This window comes from Onychostoma macrolepis, chromosome 20, assembly GCF_012432095.1.
Source record: "Onychostoma macrolepis isolate SWU-2019 chromosome 20, ASM1243209v1, whole genome shotgun sequence".
Taxonomy (NCBI): domain Eukaryota; kingdom Metazoa; phylum Chordata; class Actinopteri; order Cypriniformes; family Cyprinidae; genus Onychostoma; species Onychostoma macrolepis.
This window is the reverse complement of record NC_081174.1, coordinates 31,938,278-31,954,977: the sequence shown is the minus strand read 5'-3', so window position 1 is coordinate 31,954,977 and position 16,700 is coordinate 31,938,278. Positions and strand designations below refer to the sequence as shown.

The following is a 16,700-nucleotide window of genomic DNA, read 5'->3' as shown; positions in this document are numbered from 1 at the left end:
CCGCAGAAACTTCTCATATGGCTGCAGAAATGTTAACCAGGCAACTGGTCTGTATTTTCCAGTGGCTGCAGGATAACTGTTTAAAACAGTTTCAATGTTTTTTTCATTAAAGAACAAAGCACTAAATGCATTTAAAATCAAAAGTAACCAAAAGGAAAGAGAGTAAACTTAAATGTGTTATAGTCGACTAAGCTCAAGTTTGATACCCATATTAAGAAAATGTCTAAGACTATTAAGAATAATTTGAACTTTTCTTATAAGACCATGTATATCTTTTAAAGCAGCTCAAGTGTTTATTCATACTATATCATCACATATGACCTATTGTGCGATAATTTGGGGTCAAGCTTCTCAATCAGTTGTTAAGCATGTGAGGTCACTATATAAACAAACTTTAAAAGTAATGGATCAGAAACCAATGAAGTAGCATCAAATTCTTCAAAAGTATAGTTTATTAAGTTGATAATCTCTTAAAAGTTTATTTATAAAAACAGTATACAAGGCCTTGCCCCTGATATAGTCTGTCAGTTGATACAAAAACTGTAGTGTGTGTGAGATGGGGCAAAGACCAGAGGGGCAGCAAGTGGGAATTGTAGAGTTGCGGAACTACTGTGGGTCAATCCTTCTCAGCAAAAGGCTCACATTTATGGAATACCATGCCTGTTGATTTAAAGTCACAACCAAAACTTAAACCCAAAATCGTTACAGCAATGTGAACGTTGAGTGCTGGTTAGTTTACATTTTATTTCTGTATGCAGGTTGATTTACATTTTGGGGTTTATGACTGTAAAGTTGCATACGGGCTTTAGTATGACAACGTACCACCTAGTTGTTTATTTGTACATGTTTCTTGTGATGAAAGTGCTTGTTGTTTTGGTTTTGATTATGTAAAAGCCTAACCAGGGATGAGGGTTGCAAACTTGCTTTATGCCCCATGTATACTGCGTCGGTTGTCTGTGACAATGCCTAGTGTGTCCCGGTTAAATAAACTGAGAACTTGGATTTACTTAAGATTGTTCAGCACAATGTTAGTTTTGAAAGTCTCAACACATGGAACCTTCAGGGTCTCTAGAAATTCCTTTGAGAACCCAAACAGGTCCAAGAGTTGATAAAGCAAATGATTGAAGGGAGATTTGTAGCAACACCTGGGAGTCAGTTGACCCTTACATCAACATGGGAGCAACTTCAGGTTGGGTAGCGCTGCACAAAATATTCTCAGACAGTTTATTGAAAGATTAATAAATCATAGAATCAGTCTCACTTCTCCACTAGAAACCACAGTAGTGGCAGTCTTCACAGCAACATCTCTTCCTAAAGGGAAAGGTGGAAAGTAGTGAAACAACCCACAACTAGTAGTCACAGATTAAGCAAAATTATAGAAAGTACTCACTTTTCCTGGTGCAGCTTTGCTCACAGGAGCCAGAAGAGGGATGACACACCTCTGTACTGCAGTGGATGAAGATCTGAGAGAAGCAAAACCACCCATTACAAAAGCGTCAAGAGGCTGAGTGTAAACCTGGTAAAGTGGGTACCAATACCGTTTCCTGCAGAGGAGTGAACGAGGCCGGATCTACAAATGTGAACATCTTGACAACAAAACGCTTGTAGTGGGTTGGGAACTGAAGACCAGACGATCCAGTCACTGGAACCAGTGTAGTCAGGTAACGGTCGTCCTGGTAAGGGCATCTAAACAGTGGTATAGAAGCATTAGGGATGGCGTACAATAGACTAACTGGATAGAGATTGGCATTACACTCACCCGTCGATCTGGTGAAAAAGCTGAGGGAGGGAAACTTCAACACCCAAACACACATAGTAACTGGACCTTGGTCTCGTCATGTCCAAAAACTCAACATGGACGGGCAAAAAGAGAAGCGTTAAACTTCCCGTTTTCCAGGAAAGCTTAAGTCAAAGCATTGTAGATTAAAGTTACTTGGGAAAACAACACCACGACTTTGAGCACTTATGTACAATCTTAAGAGAACAAACTTCCCTGAACAAAAAGGTAGTCAATATTGATTTGTTATCTGTAGACGCTGGGAATTGTGCTGTTTTGGTGCTTCTGGATCCACGTTTGACACCGTGGAGATAATGCGATTTTTCTTGAGCATTCGCAGGAGTGGGATTGACAGGGTTGCTTTAAAGTGGTTCTCATCCTATCTACATGGAAGATCCTTTGCGGTGGAGCTCAGAAGCTTTGTCATCTTCATAACTTCACATTTTTCCAAGAATGCATTAAACAATTCTCAGTCCAGTTGAAGCATATTAAACTCCATGTAAACCTTGATAGTATAGGAACGAAGCAACAGAGTCATCTCGGTTAATATGCACTTCCCAGGGCACATTATACAACATCAATTTACTCCATCACATTAATGCAAAGGAGCGCAAGTAGAAAATTAAATACTTTAATAGCGTCAAAAAAACACACCTGGAGGGTCATAACGCACAGCAAGCACCAAAGCGGACAGAATGGCAAAGCTAACTGAACTGCCACAGTTTAGAATTAAATTTGTATTCGTGATGACCAAATCGTTAATCGTGAAGTGTTTACACTTTGTAGAGCACAGTACCGGCAGTTCAAGCATTTTCATATGATCTAATTTGTAAAAAAGTTCATTCTTCAGTACGGCTGCTGTTGTCACCGGAAAAACCTTTACCCTGCAAGCGCCAATCCGGAAGCCAGGAACAGTGTGAAAAAGGCTAATTCTTTGGCCGAGTCTCCCATTGCATTAGATCAAGTGACTCATTAAACTGAGTTAAAGCAATGTTGAAAACCCCTTTACACCATGGCATATGGTTGCCCTCTAGCTGTTGGGACATTGTTCGGTGATGGATATTGTGGTGTCTTGTGAGTTTTATTCCTTTTTTAAAATATGTAAAGCACTGGTGAAGTTTAAGTGTGCCATTTAAAACGTTAATTTGAACAAAAAGGTTGCCCCAAACAGCCACAAACTCTCCAGACAGAGACAAATTCAAGGTTTCATGGAGTTTATTAAAACAGCCATCCTCAAACAAGTTTATGACACCAGGATGACTTCACCACTAGAAACTATGGTGTGCTCACTAGAGAGGGCCTTGACATTAACATCCCTTCCTGCAAAGAGAAGACAGGTGAGGAAAGGTTTCTCTTTTTAAAAAAAAAAGAGAAATGCAAGTCACTCACTTTTCCTTGAGCAACTCTGCTCACAGGAGCCAGAAAGAGAATGGCACACTGATGTACTACAGTGGATAAAGATCTGATCAAGACAGAAACACCATTAGGATTAAGAAACTTGAAATTTGGGAGAGGTAATGGGTGGGAATGAGTACCGTTTCCTGCAGAGGAACCAGTGAGGCTGGATCTACAAATGTGAACATCTTCACAACAAAGTGCTTGTAGTGGGTTGGGAACTGAAGACCAGATGAGGCAGTCACTGGAACCAGTGTGGTCAGATAACGGTCATCCTGGTAAGGGCATCTGAAAGCGGAAGTGGCAGTTAGAAACACCCCGGACTAACTAGAGAAAAATAAAAATAATTTATTCACCCATCAACCAGAAGGTCCCACTGGGGGAGACTGAGTGGACTAGGGGTTGATGTCACCCAACAACGTCCCAGTATCAGGAAAATGTTGGGGTCAGTCCTCTCCATAATGCGCACCTCAACATACACAGGCTCTCGCAGGACTTTTGTGACAGGATAATCAGCATCACTGTAGTAGGACGTGTAGACGTCATCCCCTGAGGAACACTGTGGTTTAAGCGGACTCAAGATTTGAAAGGCTTTAGGAAGACACAGGACAACACCTTACCTTCAGCACAGCCTTTGGTGACACATTGGCCATTGGCCAGTCTGAGCTCCACCCTGAGAGGTCCAGGAGCAGCTACTGGTGGAGGTGGAGGAACAGAGTTGACCTCCACAACCAGAGCTTCAACAGAAGTTCCAGAGTACCTACACTGGAAGAGAAGCCTGGACAACAGACGGTGAGCTTGGAGTGAATTTTAATCTCTGATAAATGCTACAAGTCATAGATCACTTACTCAAAGTGACTGTCCCTTGTGATGGCACCGAACGGTCCAATCCCTACTTCATATGAGGAGGTCATGCTGTTCTCATACACCACATATCCACTATCCTCCTGTGAATAGGAACAGTGTTAGCATCCAGTCCATCATAAGCAAAGCAGAACAACACCAGAAGCAGCTGCTCACCATCATGCTCGTGCCACATGCGGTCACAGGGAACTGGTATATAGCAAAAGAAGGTGTGGACTCCACAGGACCGCAAGGTGGGTCTTTTCCACCCAGTAGACGAACCGAATCCAGACTCAGTCGAGGCAGAGTAACATCTCTAGACACCACTACCACAAACTGACCATCTCTAATACACTGGACAGTGACTGGAACAAAAGTACAAGAGCAGATCAAGGCTGAGAATCTGTTTAACATGAACCGAATAAGATTGAATGCTTACCTGCTCTCCCATAGTAACACTGCTGTCCGTTAAAGCAGCAGTTGATAGCGTCACACTCAGCACCACTGATCCCAGGTTGCCCGCATTGGATTTGCTCATAACCAGCTACAGCACATTTATCAAGGGGCTCTGCCTGCGCCACTGACTTCTGAAGCTGAAACTGCTGAGGAAACCGCTGATCAGATTGCTGTTGAACTGGCTTCTGAAACCGCTGGTCAGTTTGCTGGAACATCAGAGCTTGAGATTTCTGGGGCAGATCACTCCACTGTGGAACAGCATGACAGAAACCACAAACCACCAAAATCTGAACCAAACACTGGCTTCCAGCCATTGTACATCAGCTAGTCATAAAGCAGAGATATGGCCCTTTGGTCTTTTTGTACTCTACAGATTTCAGCTAATTAATGATAGCTCCTCCCTCTTCATTAACTGTAATGATTCCCCAGACTTGCACAAGTGGGAGTTTATGTATCATTGGTTCTCAAAATTCAAGTCTTTTTTCTTGTTTTGAACATGGATATAGACACAAACTTAAGCTGAATTCAGAAAATCTTACTAACTTTACCATTTCTGTCATATAATTATTTCTGGAAGAACTAGTATGGTAGCATGCACTCCCGATTCAGCCTTGGCCTTATCCTTTGTACTACACTGCTGGAACAGAATTGACACTTTAACACTGGGGAATGAAACTGGGGGAATGAAATGCACTATACAATTAAAAGAAATTGACTTCAAGTTCAAAAGCACTCCTCAGGCAGTATTACTTTTCCAAATAATGTTGGAGTTACAGTTATTAACAGAGGACCTCAACTATATATGGTTTCAGATGGTATTGGGAAAATATCTAAATATGGCTAAACAACAATCATACCATCACAGTTACAAAAAAACAAAACTTGAGTGAAGTAAATAAATTATATTTAAATGAAAATCTGTTGAAATGTAAACAAGAAAAAAAAAGTGGAAACAAATGCAACAGGTAAATTCTTCAACTGAAACATTCTGTTCACCAGCTTTGATTGCTTTTGGCTCTTGAAAAAAGGGGTCTTTGTCCTAGCTTTATAAAACTAGTTTGGGAATTATTTAATTAAAAGTTACTACTATAATCTAAATATATTATGCAATTATTTAAATTTTCACATGGCGTATGGCAGCGGTTCCCAATCCCAGTCCTCGCACCCCCCACTCTGCATATTTTCCATGTCCCTCTTAGTTAACACCTGATTCAGATAACCAGCTCGTTAGAAGAGAGCTATGTGCATAAACTGTTCCAATTGATATGATCCCCAAAGTGTTCATTGCTCCTACTCCTGAACAGGGAAATCAGTTGGAAGTTTATTTCACTTCAGAACATTCATTCATGGATTTGCGCTGCCTGCAACATCTTCACATACAGACGAAACTTACTAGAGAAGTGTGACATAATATACCACTGTAAATAAATATTTAAATTCACGTCTTGCACACTTCAATGCCTTTTGAATGGAACATACTCATTTTGAACTGGAATCGTGGCAGAATATCCAATGATGTTCACGTTGCAGGGAACATTACGGTCAATTAGAACAAACATCATAAGTGATAAGAAATATGCAGACCATGCGTGGGGGGGAGGGGTGTGTTGGGGGGAGGGGTGTGTTGGGGTGAGGACTGGAAAACGCTGGTGTATGGTATTCCCAGTTTATGCTAGAAAATGCGTTACTGGGACAAGTATCACCAAATTTTGCTTTAACCCAAATATAGTGTAGTACTTGTATCCATTTTTTTAAACGCTTTAGAAAAACCTTAAACAGGTTTCCATTCAAATTGAAAGTTGTACTGCTGGAGAGCTTTCAAATAGCCTCAACAGCATGGCCAAAGTGAAACTGTTCATCTGAAAAGGGGCTTGGGTAATGACTAACCCTCACTGCCCTGCTTAAAAAAATAAGCAACCACAGAAATGCCAATGGTTTCCATTAAAATAAACCATTAGTTTTTTCCAATAGGATTTAACATGCCACCAATAGAGTCCATCACTAGACACCATTATGTTTCCTTTATAACCATTACATTTTCCATTTTGTTTTGGGCAGGGTTCTATTGTTTTTTTCAGCAGGGTGCACACCAGCCAGGAAGCAGGAATGGGTGTTAACACTGGCCAGAGAAAGCCATATAGCACAGAGTTGGAAAACATGTTCATAGCCTTTAAGTTCATAATGCATTGACAATTTGAGTATGCGTGTGTGTGGGGTCCTAGGTCTGCCATTGGAGCTTAACAAGCAGTTGGCCAAATTAAGTTTTGTAGATGCTCAGCTTTAGCAAGATGTCACTTTGTTGGTGAGAATGGGAGACCTTACTAAAGCAAACGGAGCACCAGTTTAGTAGAGGGTCCCTTTAAACCAGACTATAAACAGTGTTTGAGACTCAGCTAACAAAAGCCAGAGAAACAAGAATCTTGAAGTTACATGCAGTTTATTAAAATCACTGAATTCACATGACCAGAGTAACTTCTCCACTAGAAACCACCGTCTGTCCACTCGAGATGGTCTTGGCATGAGTGTCTCTCCCTGCAGGAGAAGTTGGTAAAAGCGTGAGGGGCATTTCAAAAACACTCGTTTCATCAAGTTAAGTTACAGCAAGTACTCACTCTTCCTGGTGCAGCTTTGCTCACAGGAGCCAGAAGAGGGATGACACACCTCTGTACTGCAGTGGATGAAGATCTGAGAGGGGAAAAGAGTTAAGCCATAGAATCCATTTAAGAATTAAGTGTAATATTAAGGGTTCAGGAAGAGCTAGAGAGCATACGGTTTCCTGCAGAGGAGCTGGATCTACAAATGTGAACATCTTCACAACAAAGCGCTTGTAGTGGGTTGGGAACTGAAGACCAGATGAGCCAGTCACTGGAACCAGTGTGGTCAGATAACGGTCATCCTGGTAAGGGCATCTGAAAGGGAAAGAGGTTAGAAAGTGTCTCCCAGCAGACTAACTGGATAAAGATTGGCATTACACTCACCCATCGATCAGAAGGTCCCACTGGGGGAGACTGAGTGGACTGGGGGTTGAAGTCGCCCAACAATGTCCCAGTATCAGGAAAATGTTGGGGTCAGTCCTCTCCATAATGCGCACCTCAACATACACAGGCTCTCGCAGGACTTTTGTGACAGGATAATCAGCATCACTGTAGTAGGACGTGTAGGCCTCATCCCCTGAGGAACACTGGGGTTTAAGCGGACTCAAGTTTGAAAGGCTTTAGGAAGACACAGGACAAGACCTTACCTTCAGCACAGCCTTTGGTGACACATTGGCCATTGGCCAGTCTGAGCTCCACCCTGAGAGGTCCAGGAGCAGCTACTGGTGGAGGTGGAGGAACAGAGTTGACCTCCACAACCAGAGCTTCAACAGAAGTTCCAGAGTACCTACACTGGAAGAGAAGCCTGGACAACAGACGGTGAGCTTGTAGCATTTATCAGAGATTAAAATTCACTCCAAGTCATAGATCACTTACTCAAAGTGACTGTCCCTTGTGATGGCACCGAACGGTCCAATCCCTACTTCATATGAGGAGGTCATGCTGTTCTCATACACCACATATCCACTATCCTCCTGTGAATAGGAACAGTGTTAGCATCCAGTCCATCATAAGCAAAGCAGAATAACACCAGAAGCAGCTGCTCACCATCATGCTCGTGCCACATGCGGTCACAGGAACTGGTATATAGCAAAAGAAGGTGTGGACTCCACAGGACCGCAAGGTGGGTCGTTTCCACCCAGTAGACGAACCGAATCCAGACTCAGTCGAGGCAGAGTAACGTCTCTAGACACCACTACCACAAACTGACCATCTCTAATACACTGGACAGTCACTGGAACAAGGGTACAAGAGAAGGTTAATTCTGAGAATCTGTTTAACATCAACCGAATAAGACCGAGAACACTTACCTGCTCTCCCATAGTAACACTGCTGTCCATTAAAGCAGCAGTTCATTGCGTCACACTCAGCACCACTGATCCCAGGTTGTCCGCATTGGATTTGCTCATAATCAGCTACAACACATTTATCAAGGGGCTCTGCCTGCGCCACTGGCTTCTGAAGCTGAAACTGCGGAGGAAACCGCTGGTCAGTTTGCTGTTGAACTGGCTTCTGAAACCACTGGCCAGTCTGCTGTTGAACTGGCTTCTGAAGCCACTGGTCAGTCTGCTGTTGAACTGGCGTTTGCTGTTGAACTAGCTTCTGAAACCGCTGGTCAGTTTGCTGTTGAACTGACTTCTGAAGCCGCTGGTCAGTCTGCTGTTGAACTGGCTTCTGAAACCACTGGTCAGTCTGCTGTTGAACTGGCATTTGCTGTTGAACTAGCTTCTGAAGCCACTGGTCAGTCTGCTGTTGAACTGGCTTCTGAAGCCACTGGTCAGTCTGCTGTTGAACTGGCATTTGCTGTTGAACTGGCTTCTGAAACCGCTGGTCAGTCTGCTGTTGAACTGGCGTTTGCTGTTGAACTAGCTTCTGAAACCGCTGGTCAGTCTGCTGTTGAACTGGCTTCTGAAACCGCTGGTCAGTCTGCTGTTGAACTGGCTTCTGAAACCACTGGTCAGTCTGCTGTTGAACTGGCATTTGCTGTTGAACTAGCTTCTGAAACCGCTGGTCAGTTTGCTGTTGAACTGGCGTTTGCTGATGAACTAGCTTCTGAAACCGCTGGTCAGTTTGCTGTTGAACTGGCGTTTGCTGATGAACTAGCTTCTGAAACCACTGGTCAGTCTGCTGTTGAACTGGCTTCTGAAACCATTGGTCAGTTTGCTGTTGAACTGGCTTCTGAAGCCACTGGTCAGTTTGCTGTTGAACTGGCATTTGCTGTTGAACTAGCTTCTGAAACCGCTGGTCAGTTTGCTGTTGAACTGGCTTCTGAAGCCGCTGGTCAGTCTGCTGTTGAACTGGCTTCTGAAGCCGCTGGTCAGTCTGCTGTTGAACTGGCTTCTGAAGCCGCTGGTCAGTCTGCTGTTGAACTGGCTTCGAAGCCGCTGGTCAGTCTGCTGTTGAACTGGCTTCTGAAGCCGCTGGTCAGTCTGCTGTTGAACTGGCTTCAGCCACTGGTCAGTCTGCTGTTGAACTGGCTTCTGAAGCCGCTGGTCAGTCTGCTGTTGAACTGGCTTCTGAAGCCGCTGGTCAGTCTGCTGTTGAACTGGCTTCTGAAGCCGCTGGTCAGTCTGCTGTTGAACTGGCATTTGCTGTTGAACTAGCTTCTGAAACCGCTGGTCAGTTTGCTGTTGAACTAGCTTCTGAAACCGCTGGCCAGTCTGCTGTTGAACTGGCGTTGCTGTTGAACTGGCGTTTGCTGTTGAACTGGCTTCTGAAACCACTGGCCAGTCTGCTGTTGAACGGGCGTTTGCTGTTGAACTAGCTTCTGAAACCGCTGGTCAGTCTCCTGTTGAACTGGCTTGAAACCACTGGTCAGTTTGCTGTTGAACTGGCTTCTGAAACCACTGGTCAGTTTGCTGTTGAACTGGCATTTGCTGTTGAACTGGCTTCTGAAACCGCTGGTCAGTCTGCTGTTGAACTGGCTTCTGAAGCCACTGGTCAGTCTGCTGTTGAACTGGCTTCTGAAGCCACTGGTCAGTCTGCTGTTGAACTGGCTTCTGAAGCCACTGGTCAGTTTGCTGTTTAACTGGCATTTGCTGTTGAACTAGCTTCTGAAACCGCTGGTCAGTCTCCTGTTGAACTGGCTTCTGAAACCACTGGTCAGTCTGCTGTTGAACTGGCTTCTGAAACCACTGGTCAGTCTGCTGTTGAACTGGCGTTTGCTGTTGAACTGGCTTCTGAAACCACTGGTCAGTCTGCTGTTGAACTGGCGTTTGCTGTTGAACTGGCTTCTGAAACCACTGGTCAGTCTGCTGTTGAACTGGCGTTTGCTGTTGAACTGGCTTCTGAAACCACTGGTCAGTCTGCTGTTGAACTGGCGTTTGCTGTTGAACTGGTTTCTGAAACTGCTGGTCAGTCTGCTGTTGAACTGGCTTCTGAAACCACTGGTCAGTCTGCTGTTGAACTGGCTTCTGAAACCACTGGTCAGTCTGCTGTTGAACTGGCTTCTGAAACCACTGGTCAGTCTGCTGTTGAACTGGCTTCTGAAACCACTGGTCAGTTTGCTGTTGAACTGGCGTTTGCTGTTGAACTAGCTTCTGAAACCGCTGGTCAGTCTGCTGTTGAACTGGCTTCTGAAACCGCTGGTCAGTTTGCTGTTGAACTGGCGTTTGCTGTTGAACTGGCTTCTGAAACCACTGGTCAGTTTGCTGTTGAATTGGCTTCTGAAACTGCTGGTCAGTCTGCTGTTGAACTGGCTTCTGAAACCACTGGTCAGTTTGCTGTTGAACTGGCGTTTGCTGATGAACTAGCTTCTGAAACCGCTGGTCAGTCTGCTGTGGAACTGGCGTTTGCTGTTGAACTAGCTTCTGAAACCGCTGGTCAGTCTGCTGTTGAACTGGCTTCTGAAACAACTGGTCAGTTTGCTTTTGAACTGGCATTTGCTGTTGAACTAGCTTCTGAAACCGCTGGTCAGTCTGCTGTTGAACTGGCGTTGCTGTTGAACTAGCTTCTGAAACCACTGGTCAGTCTGCTGTTGAACTGGCTTCTGAAACTGCTGGTCAGTCTGCTGGAACATCAGAGCTTGAGTGTTCTGGGGCAGATCATTCCGCTGAGGAACAGCATGACACAAAGCACAAACTGCCAAAATCTGACACAAAGCACAAACTGCCAAAATCTGACCCAAACCCCAACTTCCAGCCATTGTTCAATAGCTAGTCACAAAGTGGAGAGACTGCCCTTTGGTCTTTTGTACTCTACAGATTTCAGCTAATTAATGATAGCTCCTCCCTCTTCATTAACTGTAATGATTCGCCAGACTTGCACAAGTGGGAGTTTATATATCATTGGTTCTCAAAGTTCAAGTCTTCTTTCTTATTTTGAACATGGATATAGATACAAACTTAAGCTGAATTCAGGAAATCTTACTAACTTTACCATTTCTGTTATATAATTATTTATGGAAGAACTAGTATGGTAGCATGCACTCCCGATTCAGCCTTGGTCTTATCCTTTGTACTACACTGGTTGAATAGAATTGGTACTTTAACAGTGGGGAATGAAACTGGGGGAATGAAATACACTATACAATTAAAAGAACTTGACTTCACTTTCAAAAGCACTGAACTTTTGAAACTTTGGAGCTAAACTCTGCAGGACTCTGGCCCACCAGGAACAAGTTTGGTGACCCCTGATCTAGGATTTGGCTTTGTTTGCGTGTGCAGACCGATCGTTGTGTATGACATCGATTCCTTATGTTTTCGAAACTCTCTCGTGGTACTTTTAATCAAAGCAATATAGAAATCCTGCCCAGGACACGTCTGGGAAAAATGGTTGGAAACAAATGCAACAGGTAAATTCTTCAACTGAAACATTCTGTGCACCAGCTTTGATTGCTTTTGGCGCTCGGGGGGGAAAAAAAAGGGTCTTTGTCCTAGCTTTCTAAAACCAGTTTGGAAATTCTTGAATTAAAAGTTACTACTATAATCTAAATATTTTATGTGTAAGGTTCCACCCGCCAGCCCAAACAGTGGAATCCAGCGGCCTGGTCGTAGGTTTAATGCATGTTCGGTCTTTTACTTGCGCCTCTGAATTTATCTGGATTTAGTTTCAATTTTAGTCTAGCTCCGCATTCAATCTGACTCCAATTTCAAGTGATCATTAAATTTAGGCAATATTCTTAATTAAAAACTGATCACAGATATCGATTGTATATTAATTTATATATTTGATTATTCTGGAAATCCCATACTTTCAAATCTTCGTTCATTAGGGACCAGGTCTCGCACAGGATTTACACTTTGGCCGATTTTAGTGAATCCACGGACACAAACTCGTCAGTTCTGCATACTCATAACAAAAAGTGTATTTTTTCCTATAACCACGAGAGCTACACCGTGTTAAGCCAGTGACAGACAGAAATCCAAAGTCCCTCACGGCGTTCCCCATGGTTCATCCATTGGTGTGCAAGGAGTGAATTTATTTCCTTATAAAATTAATTCTGAGGCCAAAACTCAGGAACTCTCGCAAAGACAGATGCCATGCAATAAAACCATAAAACTAATCTGGAGAAGAGATCTCCAAAGAGAACAAACAACACCACCCTGACCAAACTTATCTCCTTGATCATTTACCACCCCCTTCTCCCCCCTGCCCTCTCTGCCTCTCCTCCCTCTCTCTTCTTCCCCAAAAAGCAAGGATATCCACATGCCCTATGTGTTAGACTGTATCTTGTGAATATACTGTTTTTCCCCTTCATGTTTGGTATCATTTTAAAGGTCTCTGTGTGATTGGTAAATTGGTCTAAATTTTACAGGAGTCACCTATATTATGAAGTGAATTCTGTACTTCTGTTGTGGGCGGTCTCCTTTCAAAATCTGATAAACATTGCTCTACACCAGGAGCCCGTTTCAGAAAGGAGGTTAAGTGAAAACTCTGAGTATGTTATCCCTGAAATGAGGGAATCTCTGGGTTTTCTGTTTCAAAATGGGAGGTTTGTCAAACCCGAGAAAGCAGGGTAAGTCAACGTGGTAACTTACTCTGTGAACCTAACCTGGTCGGAGCAGGTTTTCTTGATAAACCGAAGTTTCTTTCCGTCTCCTCCCCCTTTTTATAGTGTTAGGGAAGTTTAAATACCTTATTCATTCATTCACGCTGCAAAATTGCTTTTCTTACTGAGTATTTTTGTCTTATTTCAAGTACAAATATCTAAAAATTCTTTATATGGATTCTATATATGAAAAATGGTCTATATTTAGTCTTGTTTCCTGGGGGATTTTCCTTTTAAGTGCATATTACATAAAACAAGTAAAATTGTCCGCCATAGGGTAAGAAAAATAATCTTAAAGCAAACGGAAAGAAGAATATTTTTAATTGCTTACCCCATTGGAAGATAATTTGCAAAATAAGAAAAATGCACTTTAAAACATCGGAGATGCAGAACACATTATAAGTCCGCTGTATGCAGATTTTAAGGAAAGTGTGCATCCCTCTCACACTCATTCTGAGAATTTTTTCCTGGGTACAAATCCGTCAAAGAGGAGTTTCACAGGACTGTATGTCAGTGGTGTAAAAACCGGTTTAAATTAGGCTAATCTGATAAATGACGTTCACTTAACATCTTTCTGTGACGTCTGGAAGTAACCCAATAATCAGAATTTCCAGTGTGGTTGGATGCATTGATGACAAGCATATCTCCACCATCTCACCTTCTGAAAATGAAACTGATTACTGTATGGAATGGAAGGATGCCAGATGGAGGGGTAGTACGAGCCGTAACCATCACCAAAGCTGTTAAATAATTTCAGAAATCATTTTTCCAGTAGATTAATTTGTAGTGGTATTTCCAAGAATTTATGCTCAGGACAGATCATACCAAAGCACCAATGGATGAACACCATGAAGGAGACTTTGGATTTCTGACTGTCACTGGCTTAACACGGTTTAGCTCTCGTGGTTATAGGAAAAATAGGGTTTCACTTTATTTCGATGGTCCCTTTAACACATTCTATTGACTAGAAGTAATGTTGCACCTACATTTCTACTAACTCTCATTAGAGTGGTAGTAGTGTATTAGTTGACTGGTAGGGTTAGGGTTAGATTAAGTTGGCACGTTCTTGCAAAGTTACTTATAGTCAATAGAATATCTGTTGGGAGACCAACACAATAAGGAGTTAGTAGATATGAAGCAGACAGTCTACTAATACTCTTATGAGAGTTTGCTGACATGTAGTTGCAACATTACTTAGTGTCAACAGAATGTTCAAAAGGGACCATCAAAATAAAGTGTTACCAAAAATAGTATATAGGAAAGTATGCAGGCGCAGTTATAACCACTCTGCACCCTCTGAATAAGTTCAGAACTGACGAGTTTGTGTCCGTGGATTCACTATCGGTCGAAGTGTAATTCCTGTGCGATACCTGGTCCCTAATGAACGAAGAATTTAAAGTATGGGATTTCCAGAATAATCAAATATCTAAATTAATATACAATCGATGTCTGTGATCAGTTTTTAATTATAAATATTGTCTAAATTTAATGATCACTTGGAATTGAAGTCAGATTGAACACGGAGCTAGACTAAAATGACAGAAGTACAGAGTTAACTTAAGTTTTCAATATTTCTCATAATACAAGGGGCTACTGTGAAATTCAGACCAATTTACCCATCACACAGAGACCTTTAAAATGATACCAACCATGAAAGGGGAAAAACAACATTCACAAGATATAACACTTGTGGCATATGGATATTCTTGCTTTTGGGGAAGAAGAGCGAGGGAGGAGAGTCAGAGGCAGGGGGTCGTAAAAGAGCAAGGAGAGAAGTTTGGTCAGGGTGGTGTTGTTTGCCTTCTTTGGAGATCGGTTTTATTGGTCATGATCAATGTTCCCTCGAAATTTTTCTTCTTGCTGAGCAAAACTTTTCTTTATTGGGCGGAGATTTCAGACACCTGAGCAAAAATACTCTTTATACCAGACCTGTACAGCGCACACAAAAACGTGTGTAAATTTTAACTTTAATTTGCCATTTATATTTGATTTGACCCTTGATGTAACTAAATGTACATTTTAGGTTACCTGAGAAAACATTTTTACAGTATAATACAATGTCGTTCAAAAGTTTGGAATCAGTAAAGTTCTTTAATATGCTTTAAAGTGTTATTTATTCCTGTGAAGTAAAGCTGTAACTTCTGCGCGGAAGTGCACGGCTTAGAGGGAACATTGGTCATGACTGACCATCACTGCACACCAGCCAGGAAGCAGGAATGGTGTTAACACTGGCCAGAGAAATCCGTATAGCACTCGGTCATAGCCTTTAATTTCATAAGGCATTTTGACGATTTGAGTGGTGGGTCCTAGGTCTGCCATTGGAGCTTAACAAGCAGTTGGCCAAATTAAGTTTTGTAGATGCTCAGCTTTAGCAAGATGTCACTTTGTTGGTGAGAATGGGAGACCTTACTAAAGCAAACGGAGCACCAGTTTAGTAGAGGGTCCCTTTAAACCAGACTATAAACAGTGTTTGAGACTCAGCTAACAAAAGCCAGAGAAACAAGAATCTTGAAGTTACATGCAGTTTATTAAAATCACTGAATTCACATGACCAGAGTAACTTCTCCACTAGAAACCACCGTCTGTCCACTCGAGATGGTCTTGGCATGAGTGTCTCTCCCTGCAGGAGAAGTTGGTAAAAGCGTGAGGGGCATTTCAAAAACACTCGTTTCATCAAGTTAAGTTACAGCAAGTACTCACTCTTCCTGGTGCAGCTTTGCTCACAGGAGCCAGAAGAGGGATGACACACCTCTGTACTGCAGTGGATGAAGATCTGAGAGGGGAAAAGAGTTAAGCCATAGAATCCATTTAAGAATTAAGTGTAATATTAAGGGTTCAGGAAGAGCTAGAGAGCATACGGTTTCCTGCAGAGGAGCTGGATCTACAAATGTGAACATCTTCACAACAAAGCGCTTGTAGTGGGTTGGGAACTGAAGACCAGATGAGCCAGTCACTGGAACCAGTGTGGTCAGATAACGGTCATCCTGGTAAGGGCATCTGAAAGGGAAAGAGGTTAGAAAGTGTCTCCCAGCAGACTAACTGGATAAAGATTGGCATTACACTCACCCATCGATCAGAAGGTCCCACTGGGGGAGACTGAGTGGACTGGGGGTTGAAGTCGCCCAACAATGTCCCAGTATCAGGAAAATGTTGGGGTCAGTCCTCTCCATAATGCGCACCTCAACATACACAGGCTCGCAGGACTTTTGTGACAGGATAATCAGCATCACTGTAGTAGGACGTGTAGGCCTCATCCCCTGAGGAACACTGGGGTTTAAGCGGACTCAAGTTTGAAAGGCTTTAGGAAGACACAGGACAAGACCTTACCTTCAGCACAGCCTTTGGTGACACATTGGCCATTGGCCAGTCTGAGCTCCACCCTGAGAGGTCCAGGAGCAGCTACTGGTGGAGGTGGAGGAACAGAGTTGACCTCCACAACCAGAGCTTCAACAGAAGTTCCAGAGTACCTACACTGGAAGAGAAGCCTGGACAACAGACGGTGAGCTTGTAGCATTTATCAGAGATTAAAATTCACTCCAAGTCATAGATCACTTACTCAAAGTGACTGTCCCTTGTGATGGCACCGAACGGTCCAATCCCTACTTCATATGAGGAGGTCATGCTGTTCTCATACACCACATATCCA

General features: G+C 42.9%; 2 protein-coding genes and 1 pseudogene across 2 annotated transcripts; all 3 read right to left on the bottom strand.

Annotated features, from left to right (window-relative positions):
• Positions 1–529: 529 nt before the first annotated feature.
• On the bottom strand, positions 530–2,276 carry LOC131526973 (zona pellucida sperm-binding protein 4-like). Its single transcript, XM_058755728.1, has 4 exons — positions 1,760–2,276; positions 1,539–1,686; positions 1,391–1,463; positions 530–1,311 (listed from the first exon to the last, which is right to left on the bottom strand). The coding sequence occupies exons 1-4, from the start codon at positions 1,837–1,839 to the stop codon at positions 1,244–1,246; spliced, it is 369 nt and encodes a 122-aa protein (XP_058611711.1). The 5' UTR covers positions 1,840–2,276; the 3' UTR covers positions 530–1,243.
• Positions 2,277–2,974: 698 nt separating this feature from the next.
• On the bottom strand, positions 2,975–4,813 carry LOC131526971 (zona pellucida sperm-binding protein 4-like). Its single transcript, XM_058755726.1, has 8 exons — positions 4,455–4,813; positions 4,193–4,380; positions 4,022–4,119; positions 3,793–3,950; positions 3,529–3,721; positions 3,313–3,460; positions 3,167–3,239; positions 2,975–3,097 (listed from the first exon to the last, which is right to left on the bottom strand). Exons 1-8 carry the CDS (start codon positions 4,783–4,785, stop codon positions 3,021–3,023), a joined length of 1,266 nt encoding a protein of 421 aa, XP_058611709.1. The 5' UTR covers positions 4,786–4,813; the 3' UTR covers positions 2,975–3,020.
• A 2,275-nt stretch (positions 4,814–7,088) lies between these two features.
• LOC131526974 (uncharacterized) lies at positions 7,089–10,988 on the bottom strand (annotated as a pseudogene).
• Positions 10,989–16,700: the final 5,712 nt, after the last annotated feature.